The sequence below is a fragment of the Porites lutea genome, chromosome 7 (genome assembly GCF_958299795.1).
Source record: "Porites lutea chromosome 7, jaPorLute2.1, whole genome shotgun sequence".
NCBI classification, from domain to species: domain Eukaryota; kingdom Metazoa; phylum Cnidaria; class Anthozoa; order Scleractinia; family Poritidae; genus Porites; species Porites lutea.
The window spans coordinates 13,202,023-13,228,293 of NC_133207.1; the positions used below are offsets into that span (position 1 = coordinate 13,202,023).

The following is a 26,271-nucleotide window of genomic DNA, read 5'->3' on the forward strand; positions in this document are numbered from 1 at the left end:
GCTGACCGCAGCAGCCTGACCTTTATTGCAAATTCATAAAAATGTACACATAACATACCCCTAGAAAGGTGGGACACTAACAAAACTACAAAGTTGCACATTACATTTAAACAGCCTACAAAACTGAAATCTTAGGGTGGGTGGGTGGGAAGGTCAGTAATGGCGGACGCAACAAAAGCAACTGCACGCCTGTCTGTCACATGTCCTATACTCAGGCCCCAAGTGGTGCGTGAGAAAAACATTTTCCACTTATTTCTTTACAATCAGCCAGTAGAAAATTACCCTTATTTGCTAGACAGAGTGTTAAATGTTACTGATTTCAGCAAATGTTCAAAGGAACCACAGGATAGCGCAATCATTCCAGAGAACGTCTAGTAATCCAAATCCATCCTTCTCGCTATCTGGATATATGTATCGCGGGGCTTGACTTTCTTTCATGTAGACCGTGACGGGCCCCCACCTAAGAACAAGAGAACTACTTGAATCAAATCGGTAACCTTACCTTCAGCCCACTTCCACACAGCAATACTATGAGCAGCATCAATACCCACAGTGACCAAAAGCTTTCCGTTACAACTGAAGTGTACAGCACACACGCCTTTGGTGTGGAAGCCTTGTATAACTGATAACGTCTCCTTTGATAAAGCGTCCCACACGTGCACACAAGGCTCTGTACCGATTTGACCAGTGGCTACGATGTTCTACGAAACAGTGGAAGGAAAATAACTAATAATAAGGAAAAAACAACCGTATTACATTTTCGCGGGCTTTAAAGCGATTGTCTGGAAAATTTCGCGCCCTCGGCAACGTTGACCAGTTTCAAGCAACATACATAAAGGATTTTCATGCACTTTATTTTTTTTTTTTTCGCGTTTTGTGTCTCAACACCGCCTGACATTTTAAAGATTTTACATCTCTTAACAAAGGTTAGTTCACCCCCTGTGTTCCTACGGTGATTAGCAAGGTTAAATTTCCATTTCGATCGGCATTAGTATTCTGTGTACAAGTTTTGAATTATAGTTGTTTCAGTAATTTGCAATGGCGGTTGTGATAATGGAGTAAACTTTTAACAATAAACAATTAGGGATTCTGACAAAATAATGAACTTGGTGCAACAAATTAGCTTGCCTTAAACTTGGGATGTTGATTGACAGTTAAACAGATGATGTCATCTGTGTGCTCAAGGTAGAATGACTGTACTCCATTAGCGGTACTCAATACAATTCCGGCTCCTGCTGCATGATACACAATCTCCCCCTCGGGGAGGTAGTGCAGATTATTTCTGGTGTCAAAACCACGGTAGCCATGAATGAAATCCAAACTGAGTTCCTGCGGAAAAATATTCATGTAGTTAGTCCTTCTTGAGAAGTGGAAGAATAATTAACTGAAGGCGTTATAGCGTTAATATTCCAAGGAAAGAAAATATGGTGTGAGGGACAGCTGAAAGCTACCAAGTAATGTTTACAGTTTCTTGTGCTGATGTTCAGATTATGCTGGAAAAAGTTGTTCAACCATTTGGGTACTGAGCAGTACCTTCCTGTTTATTATGCTGTGCAAGAAGATTCAAAATCTGTGGATGAAATCCTTAGTTTGGCCATTAAAATGAAAGCTACTGATTACCACTTCCCTGAAGTTCTGTTTATTATGCTGTACAGGGTGGTTCAAACTTTTCAGTCTGTGAAAACCTTGAGTGTGTAACCATTGAAATGAAAGCCAACGAGCAGTACTTCTGTGTGGAACTGTTTATTACGCTTTACACGGTGGTTCTAACTTTTTATATTTTCTAGTTAAAACAAAAGTGAGAAGGTTAAGCATGCACATTTATGGACCTGGATGGCTTGGTTTCTCCTCTTCTTCCCTGACTCCCTCTGCCGGTCCTGTTGACGAACTTTTGGCGGAGCTTTGGAACCACGGCTAACAGCAGGTCTGACACAAAACAACAAAACAACAAACAAACAAACACCGTTTCAGTGGCATAACATTTTGCGTCTAGTGAGGAGAATGTGTAATGTAGCAACCACTCTTGATGGAGAAGGCCCAAGAGATTGAACAGTCTATTGGTTTTCTAGAAACTGAAACATCGGTCATGACTGAACCAACCAAGTTAAACAAATAATTTTGAAGACCATTTTGTACTGATGTTTTCCGTGGACCTAAAATGGGGTATCACCTAACAATTCGTTACCAGGTCGCCAACTCTTGAGAGGAAGCTTAAAAGGAGGAGGATCACTGCACATTTATGAGGCGTCAACTCTACCTGTGTTCCTCGTCGTCTTGTTTCTCTCTAAGGTGTGGTTTAACTCCCTTAGTGGTACGGAGTGGATTAGCGTAAATCTTGTCCTCGTAAGTCAGATTCTTTTCCCTCTCCACGTCACTGTCGTACCCTCCTTCTTCTTCGGAGTCTGTGTCCGAGTCATCACTGTCACCTCCGACTTCTTCCAGATCGTGCGCCCGAGCATGTGACCACACCATGACTGACGTGTCAGCACCGCCCACTGAAACCAAGCGACTGTCGTCATTCGTCCAGCGGACATTTGTGACATGTGCAGAATGGCCGACGTACTTCTTGAACTTTGCATGCCTGCCCTGAAAAATGTAAGCAGCAATTGCGGCTCTAAATCGTTCGTCATTCTGTTCCGTTATTAAAAAGCTCTCTCTGACACCGACGATCACTAAATTTGGCTTTAAGCTTCACACTATTGGAGGTTAGACTGTCAATAACTTTAAAAAGATTAAATGATAAACCAATTGTTGAATTCTGTTTTAACACGTTTTAAAGAATTATGTAGATCTCGGAGGATCTCTCCCTAAGTATATGTCCACGATTTACCGGATACACGTCACTTTTCGTGCCGAAACGGTAAAGTGTGAATAGCAACAGCACAGAACTGGAACAAGTCATTCACAAACATCGAACATCGCGAAGAAGACGAGAGGTTTGGTGAATTAAATCCCCGACCTAATCTTCGAATATTTTCTTCTATCTCAGTGGATTCGCTAATACTTATTCACTTCCGCTTCGGTCCGCACAAGTGTTCCCACTGCACGAAAGTGTGGCACAGAACCTACCGTCGGTTGCATCTAAGCGTGTACACGTGAGGAAAAAACATGTTCTAATTGGGTGCAAACGTGTCATGTTTTGCCGCCAAAAATTCGAAGTTTGGAGTACGCGGCTGCTGTCGACTTGATTCGTTTTCGCTCAAAAAAATATTCTTTGCAAGAATTTTCAGACGTTAAGAATAATTTCTGGAGACAAGGGTGCTGTTTCTGGGCGAGAAATATGCCTGCAAGTTAAGAAAAATGAAATATGACCGGAACGCGCTGATCAAAAACATATAAACAACTTAGCTTTGGCGCGACAGTTTGCTTTAACGGCTGTCAAACTTCAGATGTTTGGCGGCAAAATATGTGGCACCCTATCAGAACATGATATTTTGTCTCGTGTCCATGCGCTCCACTTTCGAGATCGGCGCGGCGCAGCTTCGCCTCCTTATAGAAATCATTACGCCGAAATTATGGTTCTTATGTGTGAACAGAAGCCCCATCCGGTATGGTTTTCGTGCCGGCGCAAGAGCTATCTGGTACAGTGTGAATACAACTTAACTTCCAAAGAAGAGTAGGAGAAAACCCTTGGAACAAGGGTTGAGAGATTATGTAATATATCAAGCATTAGATGCAGTGTTTCATCACCAGAAGAAACACTGAGGAGAGAGTTGAGAATACGACGAGCAGCGGAGTATTTTTGACAAACTTCGAGCTGTTGATACTGTGTCGAATGCTTTTTATTACTTCTCAAACAAAATGATTATAGTAAAAGAAATTAAAGATGCAAGAATGAGCAGTTCTTCATCTGATTTTCAAACACTAATTAAACATTTAATTTTCTCTGTATTTTCTTCATGAATTATTAAAGAGTTTGAGAAAGTCTTTTCAAGCTCAGTACTAAATGAATTAAATTAAGCTTGAATACATTTATATTTGGAGCAGAAGCGTACACTTGTCGCATGTTGAACGGGTACCCTGTTTCAACGTACCTACATACTTAGCCAAAAAAGGGTTTACGTTAGTTTTCCTAGGCTGCTAACGAATGTCTGCAAGAGACGAATTAAAAGCATCGCTAAACTCCCAAAAACTACCCGTGCGAGACGCCTATTGTTCGTACGCTTCGTAATAAAATTCATCATCATAACGAGCAGGAGCGAGATTGTTGTAGCAACACAAGACCATGTTTTTTGTGTTGCATTTGGGTCAGGCGATAGGGTTAACGGATCGACCGGCTAATAATTATTCGCATTCGTTGACAGGAAAATCATGAAAAGGAGACAACTAGCCAGCCATTTATAAAATACAAGTTCGATGAACTTTATCGTCAACAAGATCCTAAATATGACCATGTACATGATCCATGGTCCTAGTGAATCAGTCTTGAAGAATTGGGTTTTTAAATAAAAATTGAGGCCTCACAAGTTTTCGTTTTGAATGACAGGGTTTCCTTGTCACGTCATCAGCCTCCAAGACCTCACAATATTTGTACCGCTGCTAGTACCTATGATGACTTTACGAGACAAAAGGAAGTCGGTACAAGCGTGAATAATTTATTTTTATTTTGACCTACAGAGGTCCCATTCTTTTGCCTTTAGGTACACACAGTGCAATGGTGGGAACGACCCTCTCCATCAGAAAAAAAAACACGTTTTTATAGGCCTATGGCTTCTCTCCTTCCAAAAAACTTTCGCAAAGCTCGGAGGTTTATTGCGACGCCTGCTGCTTATTTCTTCACAGTGCTAGGGGCCGCATCTTAGATTACAAATTCCACGTGCGTCGCTCCACCGATTTATCGCATACCGGATACGCGCACTGCGAAAGCGATGTCGAGCGATGGAAATAAAGGGCTTCTCGATTTTTTTTCGTATACGTCTGTGCTGCTAATAAATCCACCCTGAATTTGTACGAATGTCGCGCATTCACATCGAACAAAATGTGAAGTTGTGTGATTGGCGATAACTGATGATGCAAGAGCTCCAAAAATAGTATTTACAAACAAGAAAATTTTCTTTTGAAAACGATGGGTATGCCACTGTTGAAATCTTGGAAATTATTCGCTTTCTATCACTTGCTTTGACTCGTGTCAGAAACTAACTTCTTAGAAGTCGGGAGAGGATGAAAATATTCTTTGCAGCTGTTGCAATCGCTTACTTTATAGCGACAAATGCAAACTTGTCCGTCAAACCCACGAAAAGCGATCAGATGAGAAAAGTACAGTGCCATATGACCTATAACACTAACTTCTACGCAGGACCGAACTGCAAGAGACTGGAGCAACAACTGGCCGAAATAAAAGAGGGAATCAGGGAAATGAGAAGAAACGAAACCAGAGAAAAGACTGTACAAGGTTTGTACAAACTTTTTATATATTTAAATACTCAGTTGAAATGCAAGAAAATCGATCATCCTTAAAATCAAGGTAATGAATAGAGGCCGGAGGGAATGTTGTAAAGGATACCGAAATAAGTTTATATATATCCTGGATAATTAAAGAGGCCTCAGTCTTCAATGACTTAACCTATATTATAAGCTATCCTCTGTACTTTCACCAGGACCGAAGTGCAAGAACATCGAACAACAGCTAACTGCAAAAAAAAGAGAAATCCTCGAAGAAATCAGGGGCATGAAATGGAACAAAACCGAAAACGCTGTATAATGAATTTGTTTGGAAAAAAAAAAGATACTCGTATTCTACATAATTCTTGACTTCTTTTATCCGAAGGGCCTTCGCTGATTTCTTTCACTAATAGCTACATACCTCTACGCAGGACAAAACGGCAACAAAATCACGCAGACCTTGACCGAAATAAAGCACGAAATCCTTAACGAAATCAGAGCAATGACGAGGAACATAACTGGAGGAACAAGAACTGTAAAAGGTTTGGAAATTAGTAAAAAGCTTCTACGCTTTTCTTTCTTCTACCCTTTGCTGTTTTACTCTATTGAACCTAAAATACATGTTCTCTACACAGGTCCAAACTGCACAGACATCGGTCAACAACTGGTGAAAATGAAAGAGGAAATTCTCGAAGAGATCAAAGCAATAAAAACTAACAAAACTGGAGGACGTCGTCTTAAAGGTTAATAACAGTGTGTATTTTCAACAAAGTTCTCTTAATCAGCTCGTTCTTCTATTTTCCTCACACGATAGGAAATGGTAGGAAAAACGTTGAAAGAAAATAAGATTCCTCACATTCTCTTCAAACATTACTTTACCATGATACTCAATTTACTCTTTATTATTTTGTCGTCTAATCGTGGAAACAGTGCAGTGATAAAGAAAAAACGAAATCTTCTAAGGGTAGGTTTTTTGCTTTTTTAGTTTACAAGAACTGTGCTGAAGTTTACAAAAGCGGCAACAAGATCAGTGGAGTGTACAAAATCAATCCTGATGGTTTGGGCGAATTTGAAGTGTTCTGTGATCAGAAAACAGCCGGCGGAGGTTGGACAGTGTTTCAGAAGAGGCGAGATGGTTCTGTTGATTTCTTCCGCGCTTGGGATGATTACAAACGCGGTTTTGGCAATCTGAACGGCGAGTTTTGGCTCGGTTTGGACAAGATACATCGGCTCACTGTAAGTGGTGGTTACAAACTTCGAGTGGACTTGAAAGATCATCAAGGCAAAACTGCATTTGCAGAGTACAGCTCATTTGCAGTGACAAGCGAGAGAGCGAAATATCAGCTAAGTTTGGGAAGTTATTCAGGTAAAACCCGTTGATGGACTAAAATCGTTGACTTTATTACTTCTGGGAACAGGCAATTGAAGATGACCTTAACATCAAGGGAGACAAGCATTCTTAACCTTGTTTTTAAACTAGGAATTATTTTAAATGAATAATAAAACAATTATTGTATTCGGCTTTCGTATCATCTAAAGAATTATGGAGATCGAAGGAGGGTGTTATCCGCCTCGGCCGACAACACCCTCCTTCGATCTCCATAATTCTTCGGATGATACGAAAGCCGAATACAATAATTGTTTTATTATTCATTTAAAATAATTCATAGAGTTTAAAAACATCCAGTACTAATTGTTATTATTCATTCAAAATATTTCCCCGATTCTGATTGGCTAAAAGCACACATTTAATTCACCATAACCAGTTACTGATGACCAAATTTGGAAGAATTTTGACTTTAACGAGGAAATGACGTCAAAAATGCAGCGTTCTCGCAGGTTAAGACACCGTTAACCGAGAAGACCTGGGGATGAGGTTGAGTTGTTTTGGTTGTGAACTTGAAAAAATGGCGGACATTTCACTAGTTTTAAGAGTAAGAACCAGGCGAGAAAATAGCTAAAAACATGACAAGAACAGCAAGAAGACAACTCGAAGGGCGACATCTGCTATTTGGAGAATATTTGCGGAGCTGGACAAACCTAAACGTACACTATCGAAGATGAACTGAACATCGATGGATCGATGGAGGTAAGCATGTTTTAGCTATGTTTTTAAACTAGGAATTATTTTGAATGAATAATAAAACAGTTATTGAATTCGGCTTTCGTATCTAATGAAGAATTATGGAGATCTCGGAGGGTATTATCGATAACACCCTCCTCGATCTCCATAATTCTTCATAAGGTACTCAGCCTCATTCATTAACTGTTAAATAACTAGCTCCTGATGACCATATTTGGAAGAATTTTGCGTTTAATGAACCGATGACGTCAAAAGTGCAGCGTGTTTGCAGGTTAAGGCACCGTTACCGAGAAGACCTGGGGACGAGGTTGAGTTGTTTTGGTTGTGAAAACAAAAATGGCGGAACATTCTGCGGAACATTTTACGCGTTTCACGACGATTTATTTTCTAAAAGAATAGCAAGAAGACAACTCGATGGATAAAATCTGCTATTAGGAGTATATTTGCAGACCTGAACAGCCCTTTATCTTCTAAACAGCCATTATCGAGGTGAACTTGACATCGACGAAGCTAAGCATGTTTTAGCTTGTTTTTAAACTAGAAATTATTTTGAATGAATAATAAAGCAATTAATTATGATCTCAGGTACCGCTAGTGATTCCCTTGGTGTTCATCGTGGTATGCCATTTTCCACCAAGGATCGTGATAATGACAAGTGGAGTCGCAACTGTGCCTTGGTATATAAAGGGGGCTGGTGGTACATCAATTGCTTCAACTCGAATCTGAATGGTCTGTACCTCAATGGTAAGGTCGATGATAAAGGAATGTTCTGGTACCTCTGGAAAAACAACCACTATTCTGTCAAGAGGTCCGAGATGAAGATACGACCGAAAGATTTTTAAGATGTAGTTGTTATAACTCATCAAAAAGCTCCTCGAGAAGTAAAAGTGATCAAATTAACTTGACTATAAGGGGTAAACGGACTTCTGCCTTCGCTTTCACTCTGTTGGTAATTTTAGTCATTTTATACATGAGAACAAGGATTGACTTTCATACCGATAGAAAAATGCCTTTGCATAAATATTTCTATTACTTTACTTTTAATTACTCTGTAACAGACATGCTATAATTAATAGATGTACTTTACAACGCATCAGACTGTTGACTGTATTCTTTGTTTTGCTTCTTTAAACTGTAACGCGCCGAAAAACCAAAAAAAACTGAAGTTGCGCTCATTCCAGGTTCGTCATACCAAATTGCTTTTCTTTTAATTTTGAGCTTGAAACCAAAGTATTTTATCTAATGCCCGGTTACTCAGTTATTGTCCCCTAGTTATTTTGCTGTGACTCAAGGGCGGTTCTAGCTTCTGACTAATAAAATCCTAGTCAAACCATCCTGTAGATTCGATGAGTGGTAGCTAATGCTATATACTCCTCAGTATCAATTATGTCACTTACCTTCACGGGGAATTCAAACACTTTGACAAATCCGAAATCATCTCCAGTCGCCAAAATCCTCTTATCCTTGGTTAAATCAACACTGTTGACATCAGTGATATCTGAGTGTGGAGGCCAGATTCCCGTACAGTTCTCACCTAACACGCTCGTCCACGTGGACCATTCAATCTCTTTAGCTTTATTGGTTCCAATTGTCTGTCGAGTACCACGTGGTGCCTCATAGAACAAACGCTCCTTAGCACCTGAGTTGGTTTGAAGAAGCTTTCCTAAAAAGACATGAAGTGTTGCTATTAAAGTGGAACCTAGATTCAACGAAGTGCCAAAGGACTGACAAAATTTGTTCGTTATATCGAGGGTTAGTTATATCGAAAACGTCGATTTAATGAATTTCTGGGAAAACAAGCAAAATGTTCGTTATATCGAGGTATAGCTAATGATTAATTTCCAACGCCCAGCATTTTTAGATCTGACCAATTTCTGTTAACTAGAGGTAATTAGTGATTACGGATCCGCGTTCGTCACTTACGGAAACCGCGAAATCGAGACGAAAGGAGTCCCGTTTCCTCGCCGAGATGCCCCTGATAAAATTTATAAGGGCGGCTGATTGCAGTCGCCCGTGTTAGTTCGAAAATTTCTGCCTAAGTGCCACGGGAACACCAGATTAGGATGCGCTCTGACGAACGCGATAAACATTTGAATACGAAGCTATGGTCTCAGTTCAGAACTGTACATAGCTACGGCAATAGAAACACAAGAACAGGCAAACAAAACTGCTTAAAACTATTGTACACATAAATTTTATCCTCGATGGCCTGTTTTGCATTCATCTTTAGCTATTTTTCGGTCATATGTTAACATTTATTCGTTATACATCGAGGTATATTTTACTTTTGCGTTTCTGGATTGTACTCGTTACAACGAGGACTTCGTTAAATTGGGGTTTGTTATATCGAAGTTCTGTTCCATACATTTTATTGCAAATTTGGCCGGGCTGGAGAAAATCGTTCGTTATCTCGAAGCCATCGTTATATAGAGGTTTGTTAAATCGAGGTTCCACTGTATTTCCTACTATAAAGATAAAGCACGTAGCTTACAAAGAACACGAGAAGCTCTAAATCACGTCAGAGCTGAACAATTTTACTTATATTTTGTGGTCGTAAAGAATTAGCAAAAAGGCTAAAACTCTTGTGAGATAAGGTTTTTACTTAATGTGCCCTGTTCTATCCGATGTTATCTTGTTTTAAAATTAAAGGAGACTTGCAAGCAAGCTTAAGAATCACGAGGGGGCCCCCTCGATTTTCGCGACTCCCTCTTTAGGCCACAGTTGGAGGGGTGTACCTGTCGGTCATTTTTATTCAAATTGTTTCAAATTTTGTTGCGATATATGTGTCTTGCTTTTTCTATGTGAGCTTGTTTAGTCTCTCTCCGCTTGCGATATTGTGGCGACGTTTATAAAACGAAAATAAGGTAAATGATAAAATAATAAAAGGAGAGAGCTTGCACGTACGCTAAGGATAGAGGGCGCTTAAAATGCACCACCGCAGGAAAGCAAAATCAACTTGGAACGTAAATTTATACTAATAAATTTTTGACGGTCACGACAGTAAAAGGTAACGCAATACTGACAAGATGGTGTAAAAGGGGTATAGGCACTCTACTTTCATAACAAATTCAGTAGAAGCTGTTTTGAAGCGGTGTACATCAGAGTATAGGGATTGATTTTTACCTTTAGAGTCCCAGTCCACATGTGTGACATAGCTGGAGCTTCCTTTACAAATTCCAACTCGCTTACTGCTCAACACATTGTAAATGTCCACAAAATTGTCATGAGATGCTACTGCCAAATATTTACCTTGACCTGTTAAAAAAAATAAATAAATAAAAAGGGAACATTCGGTAATGAACGATGAAACAATTACCCATATTTTAAAGGCCTAGAACTACACCCCTGGCCTCAGTTGTTCAAAAGCTGGATAGTGCTATCCACTGGATAAATCACTATCCATCGGATAAGTATTAGGGAAACCAATTGCGTTATCCACTCGATAGAGATTTAACCGGTAGATAGTGTTATCCGCCTTTTGAACAACTGGGGCCTGGTTTGCAAAGTTATCATTAGAAATATACAGCGTTTGTCTCTAGCATATGAATGCAGCCTAGAACTCAGTGAAAGAAGACGATTTATACTTTTTCTGAGTTTTAGGAAACACGACAAGTTATACTTTCTTACACTTTTTTTAAAATTCAATTTACCTATTTTTTCTGAGGTCGTTTGCAAATGGAATTAACTGACTGGAATTATAAAATCATAACACAGTTTCTATAGTGAATACCACAAATACATGTTACTTCCAAAGAAACTCTTCCACCACTGAGATATTGACCAGAGCACAAAAATTTTAGCAGTGCTGAAAAAAGGGAACGGGGCGAAGAGAGCGTATGAGCAGAAGGCAAATGTGCCCGGTAGCCCTACCAGGGGAAAACTTGATGTCTGATATTTCCTCCTTTCTGTGATGAAATCCAACGATATCATCCAAGGTAGAGGAGTCGATGACTTGAAAACTACCTGTTGAGCAACACAGAAGTAGAACACAGAAGCAGTTTGCTATTAGACGCTTACACTCAAGATACCGGCTTCAGCCGCAGTTAAGTTACGGGGGCCACTTAGCAACAATGAACAACAAGTAACATAAACTTCACTCCCTCCAAAGCAAAAGCAAAATTCATCCCTTTTTATGAGAGGGGGGGGGGGGGGGGTGGGCGGAAAGAAAATAGCAGGAGTATTTCCCCAACAGTGGCAGTTAACCGAGCCTATAAAATATTCGTGACACAATTTCCTTTCATAATGACCCGCAAACAATTAATCTTTTAGATTACGTAAACAGCTTGACTTCCTCACCATCTTTAAATCCAACAGCCAGAGCTCTTCCATCAGGAGAGTAGGTGACGCTCCTCGCAGCTTTCTTCAGTTTGCGAACATTCTTCATTCTGTGATCAGCTAGATCCCAGACCCTGACACTCGTGTCGTCACTCACAGTTGCACAGACTTCCTCAGATGGATGGGAGGCCAGGCCCCACAGTTCGCCTTCAAGATGACCCTACGCATGCAACACGGAATCAAACATAAAGACATAATACACTATAAGATCACGTTGTATAATAGAGATATCTTTCGTCTAGAAACAGTTCGTTCCGATAAGCTATGTGTGCAGAGCTAAGGAACTCCATATTCCACCTAAGCCACATAACAACTCTAAATTCCGCTCCATTCCCAATATGACAAGCAATAAATTAATATACCTGTGTAAGTACTGTGATGGGTCCACTCTTGTCGATTTCCATAATCTGAGATTCAAAAGAATCAATAAAGAAATAAAAATTGATTTTAATCATACAGCTTGAATTGTCTAGACAGTCACTGGCTTGTATGTCCTTAGAGTGAGATGCGTGCATTCCAGATACCACGCAGTACTTTTCTGTGGTGACATTTATTGTATTGTTTGCGGTGGCTTTAACTTTTGAGCCTCCAGATGAAATCCTGTGATGTTACTAATCAAATTTCAACCCTCTTCTTAACGCGCTAGTATTTGTTTAACAGGATTTTGAAAATAAAATTTGATTATTTTCTTGAATTTGAATTTTGGCTACCCCTTGGAGCGACAGGATTAACCCAGTTTCTAATTAGTTCGATTGCAGGATTTCTGCAGCGAGGCTGTAGATTAGGGAAATAAATTTCTTTAAGGCGGGATAAACAATCGTAGGAATAAGGACTTCAGCCACCCACCGCGGTCATAAGCTCTCACAGACTCATTTCCAGCACATTCCATTTAAAACAGAAAGTCTCTAGTGATGAGGCTGAATTCCAGATGATTGAATAAAGGGGCTACGTTACGGCTGTCAAGTTGATTCGGTTAACATTGCCAATAATGCGTCCTTTTTCGCTAAGAAACTTAACTTTAGCGAGGGATTTACGGGCAAACAAAATCACGGCTACATACAAAACAAATCTCTCATCCAATATATCATTCAATCGCTTCAAACAGCAAAAATGTACTTTGAAAAATTGTTAGGTTAACACGTTGTCAAAAACCGCAACGCAATCCGTTTAAATCTTCTTCAAGTTTGTCCATCAGTGCCTTCTTTTGCTTCTGCTGTGTTCTTTGTAAAGTACTTTAATTTTTTGAGCGATTATTTCCGTCTGTTTCACTCAATTTGGTGGCAGGTCTCACTACTTGCTCTTTGATAAATTTCGTGACACAAATCCTTTAAAAAGACAAACAAACACGCGTACCTCTCCATTTTTAGTTCCAACCAATATTCTTCCCTGTCCCAATGTTATCGCTCGGATTGGGGGAGCATCTTCAAGGAGAATGGACGAGGGAGGACCAGAACTAAGGCTTGTACGAGTCACCTTGTAGTTCTTTAAGCAGCGAGAAAAGTTCTCATCCCAAAGGGCCACAATGCCATCTTTACCACCAGTTACAAAACCCTAACGGTATGAGGATAAATTAGAGCTAAATGCGGAGTGAAAAATAGCTCTAGGGAAAGAATGTGTTGTAAATATGAAACAAATACAGGCTTCAGTTGTTCAAACGCTGGATAGCGCTATCTACTGGATAAATCACTATCCAGTGGAAAAGTGCTGGGGAAACCAATTGCTATATCCAGTGGAGAGAGGTTTATACGATGCCGGGATAGCGTTATTCACCTTTTGAACAACTGGGGCCAGATAATTTATCTTTGCTTGCAATAATGAACACGAGGCAGGGTAATTAGCCAAGTTTAGTAGTAGTCCATGCGAAATTGTCATTTTGGCAAACTTTTATACGAAGAAATACAACCACAGTCTGCCAAGTCTGCCATTCTAGAGAGCAGTTTTGGTGAGCGGGTTTCGGGTAGAAGGAAGGTCGATTTGTGTGAAAATACTAATCCGTTTTCAAAAATATTCGGATTCTTTTGGATAGGACCCCAGTAACATTCTATCAATACTATACATAGAGTCAAAATGTACTACCAACCCTCTCCTATATGAGAAACACAGCTTTCTTATGAGGACATCTAGGCTTCCCTAAAACGGTCACTAAGAGAAGGCCCCAGTGTTGTCCGTCTTAGAGATACTTAACTGCATATTACCTTTTCCAAGACTTGCATGGCAAACACGGGTCCTTCATGCGCTTGAACGGCACCTTTCAGGACGTTAGCTTGCCAAATATACACTTTACCACTAGCGCCTCCGGAGAATACTTGATCTGGGTTTTTACCGTAAGTCACGCACATCATTGTCTCGTTTTTTCCCACATCACCAAATGTTCCTCGCTTAGAAGTGAAACCCCCACCGGTTTGCGTCCAGAACTTGATGTGTTTCATGCCGGCTGTTACCAACTGCTCGGGGTTCTGAGGATTCCACTTCAACACAAATATCTTGTCTTTGTGGCCCCTGGAGTTCAAAAAATTAATTTAATGTAATGTAATTAATTTTAAATTAATTCCTAAATGTCAATGAAACTTTCCGTTAGTCAGCATGAATTACTTTGTTACAATTAAGCTAAATTTTCCTACCCTGTTGTTGTATACTGTATATGCTTTTAATAATCCATTTTCCAATCAAAATTACCGCTGAAAATAAACGCCAATAACATTTGTACAGAGCAGGTCTCATTCGGAAGTGAAATGTTCACGCTCGATGCTGGCCGAAAAGTGCCTACAACATACATAGCGTGTTGAACAGGTTAACCTCTCGCTGGAATTAGTAAACAGATCCACCCCGGACTGAGATTAACCCTATAAAAATGCGTCTTGAGTTCTTTAATTACACCGGCCATGGCGAACTCGAAACGGCCGGTTACCAGGAGGCTCCAGCTATTAGGTCAATTTTAGATGGATAATTGACTCTGTAGAGCAAACAGACCAAATCCTCATAACACTGTTTATCGTAAACAAGGTTTCTAATTATGAATACATGGACTAAACTGGTTTCTGAGAGCGATTTTCGTTGTTTTAAATACCATTTAGTGCACTCACCCACAGCAGTCTATTATTACCTGGTTGTTGCTAGCTTTTCGCCTTTTCTCCAATCCCAAACTACAATGACATGATTATCATCAAGCCCAACACTGGCTAATTTCTTTCCATCACCTGAAAAAAGATCAGAATTCAAACCCGCCTTACATTTACATTTTTTTAGTTTCAACACTTCTTGCAAAATTAGTTTCGTTATGTACTACCGAAGTCTGTGATTTGCGAGAAAACCTCTCTCCATTTTCTAAAGCAATTAAGCATCTAACTCGATTTTTTCCGCGCATGACACTAGCTAGGAACGAAAAAAAAATATTCCGAGACGAGAGGAAACTGGAAAAGGGAGGAAAGAGAAAACCTCTCCCTCAGTCCCCTCTATGTTCCTTCGCTCGCATCCTTGCCCTCTAGACTGACTGACAAAATATCTGCTAGTAGTCATTGTATTCAAGTATAACCTGAAAAGTCCACAGCACAGACGCCCCTCTCGTGTTGCCCTTTTAAAATGGCTAGTGTTTCCATTTTCACTGAGTCCCACACATGAATGGCGGGATCGCGTCCAACCTGTAACATTAAAACCATAAAATAATATAACAACAATAGCAAGTAGTGTTAACTACTTCGGACCAACAGCATAAACTATGCAAATTAAAAAAAGCTGTTAAAAACGGTGGCTTTTGTGGGACTTTCAACATTTCAATACCATTAACTGCGGTGTTATTCAGCAATCAAATTACCAGTAGAGAGAGGGGTATTTCAACAAATTCCTCTATTGCTATAAAGATTCAAGGCGGTTCACTTTTGAAACAGCAGAGCAGAGAGTGCACAAGTAAGGCCTAATGCGACTATTTCAAGTTGGAACTGCTCAGCAAGTCTAACCGACTTTGTTCCTATTCTTGGCTTGCAACCACGTGACAAGGCGGCCATGTCGGTGGTGTATTGTTGGTCAATACAATAGAATTTTTTCTCGAAGAATTTACATGAAAATACGGTTTAGTTCACAGAGGAAAGAGATGTTTTTGTTCCGTAACCTTAACACACCACCAACATGGCTGCCGTGACGTCACGTGCAAACCAGCAATCCGTCAATGTTATTCAAGGTTTCGCTAAATTTGTTAGCCAGGTGCTAGTGGCTGGAATTTGGCTAAATTTCATGACGCAGCTCTTTTATAAGTTTGTCACATGAAGTTCGGCACGTTTAAGTAAAGACGACAATAAAGGGCTTCAACTGACTTTTGGACGATGTCCGGAAGCGATAACCGGCATACGTTTCTGGGAAACTGCCCACCTAACCCTTCCCTAAGCCAACGTTTTGCCCTAAGTGAGAGGTAAGTGTCAATGCTGGCTTAGGGGAGGGGTGGGTGGGCAGTTTTCCAGAAACGTATAATGATCCGAAATTTTTGCTCGGTCAAGCCTAGTTTCTAACCGGTCAAAACACTGGGAAAAAAATGTTGACTACTCGTTGTGTAATTTTCTATCAATGAACGTACAGTCAAACCCCGCTTTACAGACACCTTTACATGGACACTTCAATATTACGGGCAGTTTTCTTTGTCCCTGGGGTAAGAAAACCCTTACATTTTCTCTAAATTCAACCCGCTTAATACGGACACCCCGTTGATACGGACACTTTCTATGGCCCCCTCAGGGGCCTTATTAACGGGGATTGACTGTATTGAATTTTTACACACCGACAAAACCTAAGATTAACAGTTGAAAGATTAGACTGTTTGCTCTTAAGCCCTGCAAAAAACTGGACTGAAGAAGATGATCGCTGTTTACCTGCCCCGTGGCCACCACATCCCTGACTGGGTGAATACACAAGCAAAGGATATCATCTGTGTGGGCGTTATAGAATCTCTGCTTATGACGCTCACGATCATATACAATTCCCAAAGCAGCAACATGATACACTATCTCGCCACTCTGAGTGTAGAAAAGATTGTTCCTACAGTCGTAGCCACGGTACCTAACAAAAATAGTTAGAAAGATTAATGAGACGGGAGGGAACGGGTTTTCTGTGGTTTATTTTCTGTTGTTTCTATTGGGGACGGTAGGGGAAAAGGAAATATGTCACGTTACCGACATAAGGGTCCAGGCAAATCATCTAACTAACTGACTAACTGAGCCAAACAAGCAAATGGCCCCGCTAGATCTGAAAACTGCATGCCCAACGAACAAGCTGGGAATCAAGCCTTACTTTGTAAGCCCTGCTTAACGGGGCAGCCTTCATTACCTGTAATATGAAATTAATACTACAGAGGTCAGTGCTATTGTACTGAATAAATATTCGGAAATGCATCTCTTACCCGAACACAAACTCCAATCTCAACCCCTCACTGGGAGGTTTTTGACGCGGGGCGTTTTCTTCCTTTTCTTGTTCATCTCTTGATTGTTTTATTCTTTCTTTCAGGGCTGGTAAATCTTCACGATACAGTGTCCTTCCATAATCAATTTGACGTTCCTACATTGAGGATTAATAGACGCTTCAGGGATGAATGAAAAGGCAATCTTTTAATCTTTTTATACCTGGAAATCCCGTAGGCCACGTGGTGAAACCAAGATTCTAGTGTCACTAATGACGCCATCAGATTCAACGACCGTTTCACGCAGCAAAAAAAATCGAGAAACTCTCCCGAAGATGCTAAAATGACAGTGATTTTTCAAGCAGTCTAGAGATAAAGGCAAAGTAATTGGTAATTCAGTGCAAAGAAAATTCCGCTGCTACTTATTTTTAAATAACACCACATGTTCTTCAGCGTTTGCTGTATATTTGCGCTAGAAACGAAAGCTAGCGTAGTTTCCCACTTGCAAAAAAGTTTTAAATACCTCTAGTCTTAAAAAGCGTGTTTTAAGGTGAAAATTCTATGGTCGAAAGGGTTAATAAACAATCTTGTTGACACGTGAGCTGTAACTTACATTCTCAATATCACTGTCAAGTTCATCAGCATCCGAAGCTTCAGAGTCACTCTCATTGCTGCACGACTCCATGTATGCTCCACCATCGACGTCATCACCATCATCACCATGGGAACCGTCAGGTAAGTAACGCCATTGGAAGATTGCGTGATCTCCGCCACCTACGCTAATCACTCTCATCATGTCATGAGAAAACCTAACGTTTGTCACATGAGCTGAATGTCCAACGTACTTCCTGAATTTAGCACCTGTAAAAAAGTAGTTGAATACATTAATTTATTTACATGTTAACATTTCTAGAGAAAATCGAAACAGGCCCTTGAATACAGCTTCTGCAGTAAGAATCTTCCAAAGAAAGCAAAAAAGAGCAATTCTAGGAAATTGGGTGAGCCGCATACCAAAAACGTAGTAAATTCAATGGAAAACTCGACTGGACGTGTCATTGAACAATACATTCGTTAACATTTCCAAGTGTTCCTAAATCACTATGCGAAAAGCAGAAAGAGAGCGCAAAAGGAACAGAGAAAAAGGTAAAAGCAACTTCAAAGTTTGCTTTTTGCACATTCAGGGAAGCAGAAGCTTTTCCCTGGCCAATAATGTTCATCTCATGGTCCACAATGCAAACCCTCCAGAAAGCCGGCCAATATTGTAAATTCCCTGGTCTTTATCCCCTGCTCCCCCTGTTCAAGATTGTCAACCTTTGTTGATCCATACTGCTAGCACTGATCTATGAGATGATTATCTTTAAGAGTACCTTTCTTTAGACAGGGAAATCTGAAAAGCTTTACAAGACCAAAGTCATCACCAGTGACTAAAACCTCATTCTGGAAGCTTGCATCACAAGCATTGACGTCATTTGTATCTGTGTACTTCTCCCAGATACCATTCACCTCTACACCTAAGACACATGTCCATGTCGCCCAGTGAATTGCCTTGATCTCCTCTTTGTTCGCTATCCTCTTTCCACCTTAGAAGAAAAATTCAAATACAAGATAGTTGATGCTGAAATGCTAATAGGTTACTTCCGGGATATCAATATTCTGGCATGTGTAATAAAAATAATACAACCCAACGTTTCGTAGTCTACAGTCCTAGCAATTACAGAAAGAAGTAATATAACAAAATGTTCAAAACTCGCAATCTTCTCCCCAGGGCTTTTCCCTAAGAAAATGGGTGGGTTTCTAAGGGAAAAGCCCAGGGAACGAGATTGCAAGACTCGAGTAGAACCACACGATTTAACTGCAAAGTTTCAAATATTTCAAAGCGTCATTCTTTAAGAAAGCAGAGAAGGACAGTTAACATACATTCATTTTTTTTATATTCCTTGCTCTTAAGCAAAGTTTCTCTCTATGCTAACAGACAACAACTTTCGACAAATGTGTCAGCAAGTATTTCTTAGTGGAACCTCGATTTAACGAACCTCTATATAACGAAGTTCTCGATAGTAAAATATATGGAAAAGAACCTCGATATTAGCCCTTTGTAATATCGAGGTTCCACTGTATACTGGAGAAATGCACGTAACAGATCATTAAGAAGTGTATTGTGCCTTGCATCACTAGGGCAACTGGAAATATGCCTTAATAATTTTTTAGTTTGTTTGGTGTAAGTCATAAACTTACTTGGCATTTTGAAGAATAATCTCTCACTAGCGCCAGAGTTTGTCTGCAAATGTTTACTATCCATAGACCAGTCTAAATGAGTAATGAAACTAGAGCTGCCTTTACACTCGCCAACTTTCTTGTAGCGCTGCGTCACAGAATAAATGTCTACAAAGTTGTCATTGGATCCTACTGCAAGATGCTGGCCATCAGGAGAGAACTTTAATTCATGGATAACCTCTTTACGATCTTTTATATGTGTAACTTCTGACAAGTCCCTAATTGGAATCAAGAACACTATGAACTACTCTCTTGACAGCAAGAAATTTCATGTCAGACCGATAATTTCTTTAATGTGTCAACTGAACAGCTAACAGATTATGGACGTTTTGACATCTGTAGCAGTTGCCGAGATGATCCTCATCCAGTTATAAGAAATGAGCCTTTTCAGAATCTGATGACACCTCATAAATAAAAATCAGATGTTACTTAATAATAAAAAACTTGATAATAACCAAGAGTCACAAGTCTGTACTATTCTGAACAAATTGCAAAAAAATGATTAATCTCCAACGTAGCTTTTTAAAAGACATGTATGCAACTTTAAAGTAAATTGAAACCAGTAAAGATTTTTAAGGGGTACCACAATCTAGCACTTAACAAAAGGAACTGTTCTCTTCATATTGAAAAGGTTTGGCAAGAACTCTAGATCACTCAAACATCAATTGGCTTCATACCTTGCTTTTAAGACCATGAATGATCCATCTCCAAGGCCCACAGCTAAATGACTACCATCAGGACTAAAGCCTAAAGAACGAGCCTTTTGATTCAAGTCTGTTCGTGCTAGTAACGTCATGTCAGACATGCTCCATAACCTTACACTCCTGTCATCACTGCCAGTGGCAAACATTGGTTTCTTGGGGTGAACTGCTAAAGCCCAGAGTTCTCCTTCAGCATGGCCCTAACATTATAACACAAAAGTTACATCAAAAGCTGTCTTGGTTTGATACCAAGTCGAATATGACCTGGCAAAACATATTGTTCAAGAATAAGTTGGCTTCACTAGAGTGAAAGGTAATATTTATTATTCCTCTTCTACAAGTAACCCCCTCAGAGCCATAACCACCACCACCACCACCCACCCACCCACTAAATGGGGTGATAGCTCATTGCACCTTGGGCCTATAATCACACTGTTCTAGGATTCGCATAACCTTGAGACTTGATTTAGCAGTGACGTGATCATTAGAAATGAGATGTTGGTCACCATGAGGACTTTTTTCTGTATGAGTTCTGTTGATATACAGCTCTGGACGAAATCCTACTGTTTTGCCACTCAAATGAAACCTGAAGTACTTTCCTGAGGAACTTTTTGTTTTTTTTAATGGCATTCAAAATTAATTTTTCTTCATGTTTTATTTATTACTATCATTATTATTTTTATTTTTGGCACTCCAGGGAGTGAAAATGTTGCAGGAGTGCAAGCAACCCCAAATGGAAACGGCAGTAAGAATGGCACAAAGCATCACAGTTTCATCTACACATCTCTGCATGGGTGCTAAGATGTTCTTTAAAATACCCTTAATTTACATTACTGGTAATACTGACCTGTATAATAGTTCTTGGTTTGTATTTTTCCGTTGCAAAGACCTCAAAAATCTCTCCAGCGTTTGTACCAACAAGGATTTTTTCACCTGACCAGAAAGTACTCCTCACAGACAATCCTGGCAAAGAAAATTGCACTTACATTTAGCATTACTTCACAGGGTAATTTCAACTGTTACAGTCAAAACCGCCTTCTAATCTAAATAAAGAAAGCCAGAATCTCATGGGGATGGCTGAGTGAAACAATCGTGTTGGGGGTAATGAGAGGGGAAGAAAAGAAATAGGTCAATAGGACCCAGTGAAAAATAAAGCTCATGCAAGTCAACCCACAGTACTCAGCATAATAAAATACTCATTCATTAATTATTTAACCATTATTCCTTAAAACTGAAGTATCCAAGATTTGAGACTTTACTTACCTGGAAAGTATGAAATATAAATTCCTATATATTGCAGATTTTCAGAAATTTTCTACACTACAAGGCCATCTTCTGAGTAAATGACATAGAGGTGAATACACTTAAATGTTTTTTTTCAGATTACCTTCGTAACCAACAGGAGAGTTAATCATGTCCAGTTTTGTGATGGGTTTAAAGTCATTATCCCACAGGATAACAGTTCCATCCTTTGATCCTGTAGCATATCCATCACTATTACTATGCATTGTAAAAATCGCACCCTTAAAAAAATGCAAACAAAGTCTTCTATCAAATATACAGATACCTTTTTTCTTAGCTGTCTGAGAATCTCATTAAAAGTGTTTCTTCCCAATATTTCTTATGAGCATAATTGTTACAAGCCGCAAAGTCAGTTTTTGTGCATGCACTAGGCATCCTTTTCACCAAGGAAATACCCACAAAATGGACTCAAGTAACCACAAGGCATTATTCTTGTAATTAGTTCACACACTTCCTTGCGCACACCAGGTATGCGCATTAATCGCTTTCTGTCAGTTCATCAGTCAATACACTCACTTTTAGGACAGGGTACAATTTGCATCAAACATCAGAGCTTATACGTCACTACACGCTGAATATATACTGCCACAGTAAGATATTTTAACTGAGCTATTCTTCTCGACAAAATTGCTTCATGAAAATACTTCGTGGTTTGCGCTAAAAAGGGTCTTGTCGCAAAGTCTTCAAAATAAGAAATATTTTTTGGTTAAGCAAATGGTAAAGTCTGGCACTTGATGAAGGTCCCATCAAACATCCCGCCAAAGTAATATTCAGTAAGTTACATATTGCAGTTGAAATGGGTTCAATAGTTCAATATAGCAATGGTTTCTGGATATTACTTGGCATTATGTCCGAGGAACTGAAGCTGTGTTCACCGATATATGGCTCTCACATGTGGAGTTCAAGAGTTCGAGCACAGGATTAAGCTTGACATCATTGAAACCGGTTTGACGACACAGGAATCATGGTTGTGTAGATCCTCGATCACTATTTGATAACGTGCAAATATTATAATTCAAGGGGCATTTAGAAATGCTGCCAAGAGTCTGATCCTGCCAAAATGCTCAAACCATCTACAATAATGCGCAACATTTAGGATATCCCATCTTCTTTTTCACCATTATGACTTGGCAACCGGCAATTCTTTGTATTCGATCAACCAAGACTATCTTTTTGGATAAGAAAATTGTTGAAAAATAATTATACTATACACAAAGTTGATGCAAACATAAGTCACGCAATACTATCCCCCAAAAAATGTGATTCTATGATTGATCTGAGACAGTCCATTTAATAAACGCCAGTTTTCCGAGTATTAAGTTAGTTTTACTAAGTAGGTTTTCTTCTCTATCTCTTGTTTTACAGGCCAAGGTTAAAAGTTGAAAAGAGATTTTTCTTAAGGTTAAACTCATCACCAATAGATGAGCTTGGGGTTGGTTTACACGGGGTGCACTCTAGCTTAAGAGGTGAAGAGAAACTATTTTTTAAAAGAGGGAAAGTCATAGCTTAAATCAATCGTGTTTTAGCTAGCCATTTGCAGCTTTCTTAAATTGTGTTAGCTTGAATAATCAGTAGATTTTTAAGAAAGCAATGGGCTGGGAAGGGGGGAAAGGGTGGCAGAGCCTGAAGAGATGCCTTTGATGCCGCCATTCCATAACACCAGATTCTGGTATCATGCTCTGATTGGTCAAAAGTCTCAACGTTGACAGATTTGTGGTGCTGTTGACCATATTGGACTCTTTCAGAATCACGCTTCTTCAATTATTCAGGAAAATATTTTTTTAAAAAAAACACAGATTTCGAGCAAGCAATACAAATTTCTTTGCGAGACTTATTGCTTATCCCTTGGCTCAAAGAAGAACAAAAAATATGCCTTTGGTCTGTTGCAAAAAGAAAAAAAAGCATTCAAATATCGAACTTTTCCTATAAGTACTCTCCTGCGATAAACTAAGGTCACATTTACAAAGCGATTGAGTTATAAACTGACATTCAAAAGGCACAGCATTAAAATCATGTTCATACCAAAGGCGTGGATATATTTACAGAATACATGTTGCATACAGGTAAACCTTGTGCTCCGAGAACGCGTAAACCACAACTGTTTGGAGACTCTGCAAGCAGTGGATTCTCTCTTGCATGGCTTTTAGAGTTTACGAAGTTGTTCGCATTGCTTGTTATTAGCATAGTTAAGAAACTAACTACCCAACTGACAAGCAACGCCAACGACTTCATGAACGCTAAAAGCCATGCATGCAAGAGAGATAACAGTGGTTGAGGAAAATGATTATTACTAACTTTTACATAATTTTGATTAGACAAACCTTATAAAACGGACAACAAATTCAAAAGGAATACATGTACACTCGAACTGAATAGTCTTCGCATAAGGTGCTAAACTTACTCATTTTTCCTCCACAGGATATAAACTCTACTGAGCAAAATTTCCTCTGGTACCAAGTTATGTCAACAAGCATTGTAACGCAAACTTGAGGGATCTCCTTGAAAATCTATTTGGCTGTTCTACACCCATCACACACAGCACATTTTCCTCTGAAATGTCTTTATTTGAGTCTTATTTCACCTCGCTAAAGCTGGTGTTACTCCAGTTGGCAATCAAAGTTAAGAAGATTTCTATACAATCTTACTTCATCTGTGTGTATTCAAATATTTTTTTTAAAAAGTGAAATAATAGAGTACCGAAGTGATGACGTCATAAAAATGAAATTTGTGAAATTATGGGATTTGTTATGATATTCTAAAAGAACAACGTCCAAGACACCTACTCGCCAAAAATTAGCAATTAGGGGCAAATTGTCTCTGAGATATTAGCCCAGTTATGCTGTGACGACTCCATACAAATCCTTCTAAATTTGGCTTGGTTCATAAGATTAGGAACCAGGTAAGATTTAGAAGGATTTGTATGGAGTCATTGGAGCATAACTGGGTTAATATCTCAGAGACAATCTGCTCCAAATTGCTAATTTTTGGCGAGTAGGCGTCTTGGACGTTGTTCTTTCGGAATATCTTAACAAATCCCATAATTTCACAAATTTCATTTTCTAGGACGTCACACTTCGGTACTCTATACACGCAGGCTAATATCCGTGATGAGAACTTGACGTGTTAATATTTCAATGACAGCTTATTTGCTGGAGGGCAGATTGGCGGCATTTAAGGCATGTCTCCAGGCTCTCCCACCCTTTCCCATTCCCAGACTACTGCTCGGCTTCCTTCACTAGCCAATTTTTTTTTTTTTTCGCCCACACCATTTTTTTTCCTCCTTTTTCCCCCAATGTGGAGCCAGGTCCTAGACTAGTTGCAGTTTTCCCGCATTGTGTTAGTTTGGATAATTCAGTAGATTTTTTGGAATCAATCATATGCCAGCCAGAAGTTGCTGTTTTCTACAGATCATTAGATCTGATCCTACCGAAGGATCACCTACACGTCGCGGTTGGTGGGCTTGCATGTCTCAGTAACCCCTAGAGCTATGCTGGCAGGAGATTCGTTTCCTGGTACAACCACCCATGCCAGACATGTCGAGGGGTAGAGGCCTGACAAAGCAGGATCCACTGGTCCTCCACATTGGGGGTTGGATACAGAACTAACAAACCTGTTCTGTAAAAATACTCCTGTTACAGAAACAGCAACAGAGGAAATCGACGCTACTGGGTGTGATGGGCATCTAGAGTCATCGGAACCATTCAGAAGCTGGCCCAGAACAGACAGGGGTGACAATCCTTTGTTGCTGCCCTACATGCCTGATGGTGTTCATGGGCATGAGTGAGTGACTAGTTTTGATGACTCATCAGAATTTTGTTTTGTTTTGCACTTTGGCTTTCATCCGGTTTGGCCAATCTTACGACAGGTAATGTTGGTTTTAAGTGAAATTTACTTTGTTATCGTAATTTTCTTCTATGGCTCTCCCTCTGGATAATATTACACGTGATGTGTGTTTGATGCACACCAGAAACTGAATGTGCTTCGTCCCAAAAATCGAGGCTGCAGCTTGTAATGATAGTCAGCATCAGCTCTTACATGTAATTAGTGAATCAAGTTTAGCATTAAACCTGAGCATTCAAACTGTTTACATGCATATCCATCACTATCACTCAAAGTGAATAAAACAGTTGGAATTTATAATTCACTTACGGTGTGAGCATTTGGGATGGATCCTGCCAGGTTATGACCTTTCCATTTGTAAATTTCACCACTAAGAGTTCCAGAAAATGTCACATCATTAGGACCAAATGCTAAACAAAGATTTGTTTGAATTTCTCCAGCCTTGCCAAAGACACCTGTAGGAGTATTAAACATTAGAATAATGCTTATAATTTTATGTTGTTGGTAAATATTCATTCTCACAGGTTCACCAGAAATGCCCTTTGTCTCCTATGAGTACAGCGCTGTAATTACAATGTAGGGCTACAAAATAAAGGAAATTCTGGATCAAACAACGTTGGATACTGCTTTAAGTCTGCAAATAAGATTTTACCTACAACATAAACAAGAGAACTCTTACAAAGTACTTAAGTACTTAACTATTACAAACAGTGGCTACTTTATCAGGTACACTGCTTACATACTCCTCTTGATGTAATTATAATGTACTCAAAACTTCACACAATTTCTAGCCAATTTTCTTATAATTATAGAGACACATCTATAACCTATCTACTTGCATGAGTCTGTCTCTCTGGTGTCCACAAAAGTACCAGTATATCATGGGTGAGTTGTTTTCCTTTGAGTAGTTATATCAAATGTAACATAACACTTGATCCTCTATTAATATTCACTGTAGAAACCAAAGAGACGGA

At 39.5% G+C, this 26,271-nt stretch overlaps 2 protein-coding genes across 2 annotated transcripts in view; one reads left to right on the top strand and one right to left on the bottom strand.

Moving 5' to 3' along the window:
- LOC140942505 (echinoderm microtubule-associated protein-like 6) overlaps window positions 1-26,271 on the bottom strand; it is a 49,629-nt gene that overhangs the window by 9,738 nt on the left and 13,620 nt on the right. The window contains exons 5-26 of the mRNA XM_073391418.1: window positions 25,607-25,752; window positions 21,543-21,678; window positions 21,003-21,118; window positions 20,132-20,355; window positions 19,416-19,672; window positions 18,548-18,760; window positions 17,794-18,041; window positions 17,184-17,338; window positions 16,657-16,843; window positions 15,333-15,438; window positions 14,904-14,997; window positions 13,996-14,299; window positions 13,154-13,351; window positions 12,163-12,207; window positions 11,762-11,960; window positions 11,336-11,428; window positions 10,589-10,720; window positions 8,863-9,128; window positions 2,258-2,586; window positions 1,830-1,926; window positions 1,129-1,329; window positions 503-701 (exon numbers count right to left, since the gene is read on the bottom strand). Of these exons, the coding sequence (XP_073247519.1) occupies window positions 503-701; window positions 1,129-1,329; window positions 1,830-1,926; window positions 2,258-2,586; window positions 8,863-9,128; window positions 10,589-10,720; window positions 11,336-11,428; window positions 11,762-11,960; window positions 12,163-12,207; window positions 13,154-13,351; window positions 13,996-14,299; window positions 14,904-14,997; window positions 15,333-15,438; window positions 16,657-16,843; window positions 17,184-17,338; window positions 17,794-18,041; window positions 18,548-18,760; window positions 19,416-19,672; window positions 20,132-20,355; window positions 21,003-21,118; window positions 21,543-21,678; window positions 25,607-25,752 (3,945 nt within the window). The remainder of the gene's footprint in view (window positions 1-502; window positions 702-1,128; window positions 1,330-1,829; window positions 1,927-2,257; window positions 2,587-8,862; window positions 9,129-10,588; window positions 10,721-11,335; window positions 11,429-11,761; window positions 11,961-12,162; window positions 12,208-13,153; window positions 13,352-13,995; window positions 14,300-14,903; window positions 14,998-15,332; window positions 15,439-16,656; window positions 16,844-17,183; window positions 17,339-17,793; window positions 18,042-18,547; window positions 18,761-19,415; window positions 19,673-20,131; window positions 20,356-21,002; window positions 21,119-21,542; window positions 21,679-25,606; window positions 25,753-26,271) is intronic.
- LOC140943243 (techylectin-5B-like) lies at window positions 4,433-8,401 on the top strand. The gene is made up of 5 exons (XM_073392307.1): window positions 4,433-5,392; window positions 5,814-5,924; window positions 6,018-6,125; window positions 6,299-6,748; window positions 8,051-8,401. Exons 1-5 carry the CDS (start codon window positions 5,161-5,163, stop codon window positions 8,305-8,307), a joined length of 1,158 nt encoding a protein of 385 aa, XP_073248408.1. The 5' UTR covers window positions 4,433-5,160; the 3' UTR covers window positions 8,308-8,401.